The following is a 10,178-nucleotide window of genomic DNA, read 5'->3' as shown; positions in this document are numbered from 1 at the left end:
CATGTTGAATGTTTCAATATTTTATTACACAATTTCAGCTTAATAACAGTAAATCCTGGTTTTGCACTCATTAAAATGGCATGGACAACTTTATACAAGCAATAGTATTCTCTTCAACTAATTCAATAAAATGTATCAACTAAAGACAGTCCTATGGCTGAGTCATATGAACCATATAAAATAAGCAATGATTTACAATAATCTAAAAATCTATGGTCAAATATATTCCATTAGAAGAATAGATAAAAACATAGAGATGTTTAAAACACAATGGAAATATATGGGTGTACACTGTGCTGAGTAAATGCTGCCTTTATGTAAATATTGCTGCCATTTTCTTATGAGAACGCATAGAAATTAATAATTCACGTCTGACACTTGATAGCATACTATAAGTACTATACAATAAAATGGTATTTGCATTGCAATCATTCAAGTATTGATACTATCATACAAATGTGGTAATGACAAAAAATAAACCAAGAGAGCCACTGAGCGAACACCAAGGCTTATCCGCTGTTGTCTGTCGAACAAGGGGAATAACTCACTTATTTTAACAGCAAGAGTTATAAGCCTTGATGCACATGTGGGTATTTTTTCTCGCAACTGTGAACTCGTGTACCAAATTATGACTACGTGTACCAAATTATGACTACGTGTACCAAATTATGACTACGGTTAATGTTTTCACACAGTGACAACATTATCACCTAGGCTAAGCCAATACCTGAATGTTTTCTCTTTGAAAAATGAACAAATTAATGAGCTTGTATAATTACATGCATTGCGTTAGATAATCTTGAATTACATGTATACTTCAGACTTGATTTTGGCAATTAAAAAACACCAATAACAAAATTGTTTACTATAATCAAACTGCATGCACAAATTATAAGTAAGTATCAAATTGCTGTCTACATGGTTACCTTGGGTACACAATCTCTAATAGGAAAATCTCTTTGTAAATGAATGCACCAGGTACAAAAACAATTATGCATGTCAACATTAATTTAGTTCACAGTGAGTGATCTTTAACATTCAATTTGATTAGCTTAAACACTGTGGGAAAAGGAAAATATTCTTAGTATAAAACTTCATATAAGTCATGGTAGCACAGACCATATCCCTAACACGGGGAGGAGATCACTCTGACTTGGACCCCCTAACACGGGGAGGAGATCACTCTGACTTGGACCGGAGATTGTAGTTAGTCTGGGTGCCAGGACTCTGTCTCCAGAGCAGCAAGAGGCCCACCAAGACAACGAACGTGGGGATGCAGCCAATGTGCATGAACAGGGCCTGTTGGGAGTCGAATACGCCGTCCCAGAAGTATGCGATGTTCAGACTTGCCAGCATCAGGCCACAGCTCTGAGAAAACAAAGGCTAGGTTTAAGTAATAAATCTCAATGAATTTATGAAATTTGGATGCCTTATTTTACACATGCAAATACCCTTTTAATTGATACCAAAATTCTATGAGGTCACCAGGCGCATGGCCAATGGCATGCTTAAATGATTAGCTGATTGTTGATTGAATTGTAGTAACAGTCTGTGAGTCATACAATACTTACTTCATTTTTGCAAATGTAGGCAATCATTGAATCCATTGAACCAAATTATTAGATATTCCCATAAACAAACATCCAAGAAATCAAGCATCAGAAAATCACCGATAACTTACAATCATCGCAGAGACAAAGAAATTGCTGCGGTCATCATCATAGCGGAAGCTGGTGGCGTACAGCGAGATAAATGCCCATGACAGTAAGAGGACCCCGCAGCAACGAACCATCATGCCTTCCAAAACATCCAGTTTCTGTTGGGGGAAGTTATAGAATGTGTCTAAGTTAATTTTTTCGCATAATTTACAATCCTTTATTTTCCTGCTAGTGTCACTAGATTAACTTACAACCAACATGCATATAAAGCTTAGCAAGTTATCATAAAAAAGCCTAGGCTACCCTTAAATAAATGAACTCTATACAAACAACAAATACTACAAACTAAATGAACCACTCTCTGTTTTGGTGATTATTAATGAATAAAGATATAAAACTATTCTAGGTTGAATAAGGCCTTTTCAATTCCATAATACCATATATAGACAAAATTGTCAACAACAAAATATTAAATTATATAGCTTCATTTTAATGTTTAAGTTCATTTCAACCAAAAACAATTAACATTCATATGTTGACAACTACATTTCAACATTGACCAATTCTGTAGCAATTTTACAATGGTTCTGACTCCGGTCCAGAGAACCCAGTTTGAATCCTGCTGGCAGCGGAATACACATATATATATATATATATATATGTATATACATTTTATTCTTTTATCATCATATTTATAAAATTTAATTCAGGTCTTAACTTAGCACCTTGATATGTTTTCAAATCTTCAAAAAAGTAATTCCTTGCATATTTGATTCCATAAAACCTGCTTATAACGGGCCTTTAAACTATGGGGCATTCTCCAGCTTGGGACAAGAGGCTTAGTCTTAAATTTTTGTTTAGAAAACAGTTGTGTGAAAGATTAAAAGGCGAATTGAATGACCAGAGGTAACTTTAAAATTTGGGGAAACAATCCACATATTCTTAGTATGTGAATAATAGTTAGGGAAAAAAATGTGCAGCAGAATACATAAAACAAGAAAGGAATTAAAATTTAGAATTCTCACATCATACAGATTAGGATGAGGATACAGGTGATCACCCAGGAAGGGTAAGTGACCTTGAGAATTCCCTCAGGTCAAATGGATAAGACAAGGATACATGTGATCACCCAGCAAGGGTAAGTGACATTTAGTAATCCGAAGGTCAAAAAAAGGAAGAAAATACAGACACTTTGTTGCTCTAGAACATAAAACCTCACATAATATGGGAATTGCACGTACCTTCAAGGGGATGACCCAGTTTGGGAAGGTGAGGTTGAGGATGCCAGAAGTAAAGCAGATGAGGAAGAGGATTCGGAGGACAGTGCTGACATTGCCCTTTTGTTCCCGTCCCCCAATACGGTACCCAGCTCGCCAGAACTGGTACACAGACGACAGGAACAGCAGACCGAATGCTTCAAAGTCAAAGTACAGAGTCTGAAATACAGGATATCACATAATACATCAGAAGTGTGAAAAATTCTTTGTGGACATTAAGAAAGAGTACCTCTTCATGGAGTTTAGTTTTAATATTGATTGGTACAAAATGATATTAACCTGACAAGATAGTATATGTTTATCATCAATAAATGAATCATTTTGGGGAAAACATTACCAACTTAATATATTGCTACAACCTTGATAACAGAAAAATACATGTCAAGCAAATATTAAAAAAATAATAAGTTTCCTGCACAGAGTTTTTCTCAGGTACTTTGTTTACATGCCAATGAAATGTAGTTGTTTTTTAAAAAACCTTTTCTATTAAGGTATAGCTGCAAAGAAGTGTTCAAATGTTTGGTTATGAATTAAACTAATATGTATGATCAAAAACAAAAAAGTCATAGAAGCACAAACAGTCAAGGTAAATAGCCTTTTTAAATGATGTGTGTGGACTACTCACACATTTTACAATGTGAATATCAAAAGAAATCCATTCATATACTACATATATTGATAGAGTCCATGTAAGGAGCTGCCAGATTTTAATTAACAAGACATGTGTAAGCTCTACAAACCTTCTCTGAGAACTTGTCAGGGGTTTGGAAGTAGAAGTATGTGAACATCACCATGACAAACATGCTGCCCTGGAATATAAAGTACATTTGTTATTGTTATTACAGACCTAAGTGGTTCAAATAAGCACAAGCCTTCAAGCCTTGCAGTAGTAAATGCTTGCCCAATATATTAAAAATCTCAATTTAACATAGCTGGACTTTTTCAAATTCAAAAGACATATACATGAAATTGTGATGAAAGGAACAGACATGTTGATTCAAATTCTTATATCAGACAATGACTTTGACCTTATCATACAGAAAGATATTTAAGCATTTCCATATCTATTATTAATATATTCAATCCACAAATATAAATTTAATTATGATAAAATACTCTTCCTGTGTTATCATTACAAATGAGAGATAAAAGTACAGTACTAAACTCTCAAAATGAGATATCTTACCAGCAGTCTTGCCCACAAAGTTGTCCCGATGACATTCTCGTCTCTTGTTGACCTGCTAAGGTATGACATGGCTGCAATCCCCAGTAAAAGGGAGGCAAACACCCGCACAGCATACGCCAAAAATGCAGAATCATTCTCTGGTAGCTGTGGAATATGAGAAATGTAATGCATTATTCAGTTTAACTCATTTGAATGATCTAAACAAAAGCATATGATTTGTGTAGATATAAAATATGAGTGATATTTTTGTGCTTTTAAAACTTGTGATTTTGTGATCATGAAGCCATTTATAAAGGCTAGTGGACAATCAAGTTGATATATATATTATTAATACAAAGTTGAGCAAAAAACGTTCAGAATTTGTGTAACAAATATGATTGATTACGCAAGTCAAAACTGCAATATATTGTGGAATGTTAAATTATGAATCAGGTTTGAATATCAGCATTTTACGTTAAATTTCCATCAGACTCACAATGATTATTGTTAAAATTTTCATTTTCTGATAAACATCAGATCATGTATATTGATCCAAGCACTATTATTGAATTTTGTTTTATATGATATATAACTAAGAAGTTTTACAATATTACACATGTATATGGGATGTCTCTCCGAAGCTACCCAGTCTGAAATGGTATTTGAACGACTCTAATTTATAATCTGTTTGTCATGAACATCACAGTACTGACTCACAGGTCAGAGATTGACCAGTTTGTTGACTTGCAAGCAGGATGCCGCGGGTTCCTTTCTGTGACTGTGACTAGTGTTGGGAATCGGTTGCAATTTTACTATCGATGATCGGTTCCACTCAAGTAACCGATTATCGATAGAACAATCGGTTTTTAAAATACTAGATATTACCTTAATTGTAGTTTTATTCATGTACAGTATTAAACTCTTAATCATTATATGCATATACCTTATGTCAATGATTGAAGTTATTAAGTGTTGTTGTATAAAAAATAGTTCATTTTCTTGCTCATTCTGGCTTTCATCAGCCATTTTGTTAAAGATAACATCTGAACACTTACTAATTTTTTATTTTTTTTTTCGATAATCAATTATAACTTAATACTATCGATTGTCGCCGATTTCAGGCCCAACCATCAATTTTCGATTATAATCGATCATCGGACATCACTAACTGTGACAAATGCTTATGTTCAGTTTGCGCTTTGTGTGGATGTACTCTTTAAAATTGTTTGTTTCCACTAAACTGACCAATCTTGGTCCAACCCTATTTTTTCCTCCAAACCCTACATTTTTTTTTGCCTTAATGTGTATTATTTTTTGTAAAAAAGTGCGAAATTTGAGGGAAGATATTAACATTTTCTACAATTTAGTGATATACCCTGATAAAGGTTGTTTTAGTACAGAATACTGTTTAAGAAAACAGAAAAAAAGTCATGCCTACCTACCTACCCTACTGGTTAGGTTGGTAACTTCGGCCACTTTATGAGGTTTTTCATAAATATTTTGTCAAAGAATTGCAATTTAAACAAGAGCCGTCGTAAGACAGCGCGCTCGACTACGCCGCTTTGACTTCGAATACAATAACAATGTAATAATACCAAATTTGGTCTCTTTATGTCAAACCTAACTAAAATTATTTGATACATATATGAAAATCTGGTTAAGAATATACAAATATGCCTTTCAAAGGAAAAAAAATAAAAAATTCAAGGGCCATAATTTGTATTTAGGCTTAAAACGAAGTTATGTTTCTTATTGTAAGATGGTCGTAAATAATTTTGAATTTTATTAAGTGCATTTAATGAACGGTATAGAAGTTTTTTTATTAAAATCCCGACTTGCCTATAACTTTTACTTGCCTTAAACTTTAACTTAAGTCAATCAGGGGCCGTAACTTGTATTAAGGATATGGAGTTATGTAACCTCATTGGGTGATGGTCTTGAACAATTGTGTGAAGTATTAAGTCAACTGAATGAAGGGTATAGAAGTTCTTAAACAATATCCCAACCTGCCCTAAAACTTTAACCTAAGTTCCATAGTCAATCAGGGGCCATAATTTGTATAAAATATAATATGGAGTTATCTAACCTCATTATGTGATGGCTCTGAACATCTGTGTTAAGTATTAAGTCAATTAAACAAAGGATATAGAAGGTACAGTTTAATAAGGGATTCCGAATCAGGGGTAGTTCCGAATCAGTCGTTTAAATTTACATGAAAATATCTGAGAATGACCTGCATATGAAGATTTTTCTTACATATATATTGTGTTTGACGCTTTGTTATTGCTTACAACAATTTTAGAACGTGTACACATCAAAACTACCTTTGTGTACATGTTTACAAATATCGCGCATGGAACAATTTTACCGACGCACCGGTAATGGAAATGCGCTTTGGATGAAATAACATCAAATAAATAGGTAAATAAGTGGTAAATACTTGTTATTTTGGGTTTTAACATAAGATGGATATTTACTTTAACAGATGCTAGCACCCCACAAAAATATATTGAGAATGAATATTAATTTTACATTGAAAATGAAAGTGGGTTATTGCGGGAATTTCGGGTCACATGTTGGGGGCTGTCTCAAAGTCTAGTGCATTGTATATTGTACAGTAAATAACGTTCTGGTAAACAATTCTGCATACTTGTGTAAAAATATTTGTTGAAAACTCAACTTTCTACATAAAATCACTTTTTAGTTGCAAGTAAAATTCATAGTGAATGGTTTAAAGCTGCACTCTCACATGTACACCATTTTTACAACTTTTATTGTGTTTATCTCAGAAAGAGCAAATTTTTGCATAAATATCTGCAAACCAATGATATAAGATTGCTGACAAAAAATCAGATTGTAGACTATTATATTTCCGTTCGAAAATTTATGTTTTATGGCTTAAACCCTTACTTAATACGGTTAACGGTTTAAGAAAAATGCATAAAACATCATTTCTTAACTTAAATATAAAAATCTGTGATCTGATTTTTTGTCAGCAGTCTTATATCACTAACTTCCAGGTTTTTTTGGAAAAATTGGCTCGTTCCAAGACAAAAAATAAGATATAAGAAAAGTTGACAAAACGTTCAATCTGTGAGAGTGCAGCTTTAAGAAGTTTGAACCAAAAATACTTGTCTGAAAATTAAATGATAGAAATCATGGCCTGAAGTTTACAGAACATTAATAAGCCATTGGTTCAGTATATAAATTTATGTTATAGTAAACTTGTTATAAAATTTTAAATGTTGCTAGATTTTATACTTAATAGTAGAAGCAACTGATGGCCATGAGGTTGTGGGTTTGCAGGGGCAAACCTCGAAATTGGAAGTTAAGAGGGGGGGGGGGGGGGGGGGGGAGAACTTGTGGTTGCAAATTTGTAGCTCATTTTAGTTAGAAATCATCAGTGAGTATCTTGTAAGTTATTTAGTGTTTTCTTTTTACTTAATTTCTTAAAAACTTAGATGAGTTTAATCACCACATACAAGTACACAAATTTACATACAATTCATTGACACAGTATGAAGTGTTTTACTAAAAGTGTGTTTTATTTCCAATTTCATGGTGAGAGGAACTGTGTATGCTGAAACATGTGGTGATCCAGTACCAAGTACATGTCAATGGCCAGAGTAAAATGAAGTTACATGGTGATGGTGTGGTGCTTCAAAGTCAATACACCATCCAGCCAATGGCATCATGCTTTGATGAAACTATTAAGAATTTGGAAGATACTGTTGCTGAAATGACATCTGGGAGTGCAATGAACCTTGTGGTCAGAAATATAAACAGTTAGATTTACTTTGTATTGAAATTTTATCAGATAATGGGACAATCATACTTTTAGCTTTATACTTTTAGCTTTTCTTTTTTGAATTTTAAGAAAACAGTCGAGGAATTGTGATACCCTTGGCATTTCAGATAAGATAACGTTTAAGATATTCAAATGAAACTTGGTACACATGTTTCAATAGCAACTTCATTGGGCAAAACTCCAGCTTAGAAAATGAGTGAGTAGTAATGCCAATTTTCTACTATTTTCAAAACCATCATTATCTTATTCCATCATATCACCATTTCATATATACCATGTTTGTTATCTTTATTTGTTGCATATTCTTTTTATTTAATTTCTAGTCAGTGACTGGTACTGCATGTGTTAAAGGTATTAACAAAGCCAGTAGACACTGGTTTATATATTCCATGTATATTTTGTCACAATTTATTTTTGTTACTGGTCTGTGTTAAAGGTATTAACAAAAAATAAATATAGTTACAAAAGATATTTGTTACATTCATCCCTACTTCAAATACATTAACAAGATTGATGGCAAAATCAATCATTTTGGATTTTCACTTGACCACCTGTCTGAAACCCCACATCCTTACTTTAACCCACCAGCCTTACTTTTTCATTTGACTTGGACAAATGATTATATAAAATAAAGTTAAATATGACCAACCTTCATATTTATAAGAAATAAGTGCCTGTCAATGAGAGACTGCAAGTTCATTATTTCTAACTAGCCTATTTTTTTCTAAATAAAATCCACCCAAAACACCCAATTTAATTTTTAAAGTCCGCATGAGAATCAAAGAAAAAAATTCTTTGGCCTTTTCCATGTTTGTATCGACATGTGTTTGACAGTTCAAGTTGATTTTGAAACGACCCCCAACTTCAGAGAACAGAAGATTCAATGATTGGATAAAACAGCCTAACATAATATCACGTGATCCTAAACACCTTCAACTGATTCGGAATTCCTACGACGAGTGGGTATATTTAGACAACAAGATATATGGACTTCAGAAGTCTCATCATTATTTGAAAGTAATAAAAATCTAGTCCATATATATGAGCTCATGAACATGTATTGTTTCATTTAACTGACTATCCTAATATTTATACAGCACTGGATTTGTCCTTACTGATTCGGAATCCCTTAATCGACTGTATTAATAAATATTCCAACTTGCCCTAAAACTTTAACCTAAGTTCCATAGTCAATCAGGGGCCATAATCTGTGTAAAGAATAATATGGAGTTATCTAACCTCATCATGTGATGGCTCTGAACAACTGTGTGAAGTATCAAGTCAATTGAATGTAGGGTATTGGATTTATAAGTGAAAATCCCAACTTGCCCTAAAACTTTAACCGGATGACGCCGCCGACACCGACGCTGGATTTTTGTCCATTTAGTGAATTATTACCATATAAAAACTACTATGGAAACAAGCTAAATTTCAGTATCCCGACACATAACTTTTATTTTTTTTAAAGAATTATGGAAGGGTGCTGCACCCTGATCTTTTTTGGTAGCACCCATCTGCCCTCCTGGAGACCAGTCCTGCCTTAATAGAATTAAATGCTTAAAATTTTCAACAGTTAAATGTGATGAAAAATGCATATCAAATCATCGCCATTTTGGAACTATCTAGCAGGTGCGCATTATCTTGCTGCTCGATATACTTCGCTTGGATCTGACATTCTCGGCTAGGAAACCAACAAATTGGATATGAAAGGGTAGAGTGACCAGTAGCTAAAGAACTTCAACGAACATGTTATATTTTGCCTTTTGGGACATGTTTAATGTGTAGTAAACATCAAAAAAATAAATATCAACATTATAGTTATGGAAGCCAGAACTACTAAGTAAGTGGCCAGTACAAATATCGTCAAAGACTTTGAAGCAGCTGTTTACATGGACTAAGCAAACCCAGGAGACTTGACTCAACAATGACATTTGTCCAAATATCTACCCTTAGTTCGAAGTTACGAAATAACCAGTATTGTATTTAGAGATGAAAGTGTATTGCCTTACCAACATTCCAGGAAAAGCAAACAGTCCAGCACAGTAAGCGCTCCACAGGATTGAGTCGCCCCACATCCATGTTTTCCTGTTCTGTTGGGATGTGTAGCCTATGCAAAGGACTAGGGCCGTCGATCGAATGAAATCATACACCAAAACCATGATTTTTCGGGTATTTTTGGCTACAATTTTTCAATTTTGTTGTTACAATTTTAGCGGGTAGACTGTGAATCCTAATCCCAATTTGTTTGCACGAAAAATATGTTTTTAGAC

General features: G+C 33.7%; 1 protein-coding gene across 2 annotated transcripts; it reads right to left on the bottom strand.

Annotated features, from left to right (window-relative positions):
- Window positions 1-4: 4 nt before the first annotated feature.
- On the bottom strand, window positions 5-10,158 carry LOC128231170 (uncharacterized). Of its 2 annotated transcripts, XM_052943652.1 has the most exons (7): window positions 9,918-10,158; window positions 4,122-4,265; window positions 3,676-3,744; window positions 2,900-3,094; window positions 1,682-1,816; window positions 1,197-1,368; window positions 5-1,160 (listed from the first exon to the last, which is right to left on the bottom strand). In XM_052943652.1, exons 1-7 carry the CDS (start codon window positions 10,065-10,067, stop codon window positions 1,144-1,146), a joined length of 882 nt encoding a protein of 293 aa, XP_052799612.1. In that variant the 5' UTR covers window positions 10,068-10,158; the 3' UTR covers window positions 5-1,143. The 2 variants fall into 2 exon arrangements, with proteins under 2 accessions (XP_052799612.1, XP_052799611.1); XM_052943651.1 differs by having other exon boundaries at window positions 5-1,368.
- Between the last annotated feature and the right edge of the window lie 20 nt (window positions 10,159-10,178).

Source organism: Mya arenaria, chromosome 4 (assembly GCF_026914265.1).
Source record: "Mya arenaria isolate MELC-2E11 chromosome 4, ASM2691426v1".
Lineage (NCBI taxonomy): Eukaryota > Metazoa > Mollusca > Bivalvia > Myida > Myidae > Mya > Mya arenaria.
This window is presented reverse-complemented; position numbering and strand designations above follow the sequence as displayed.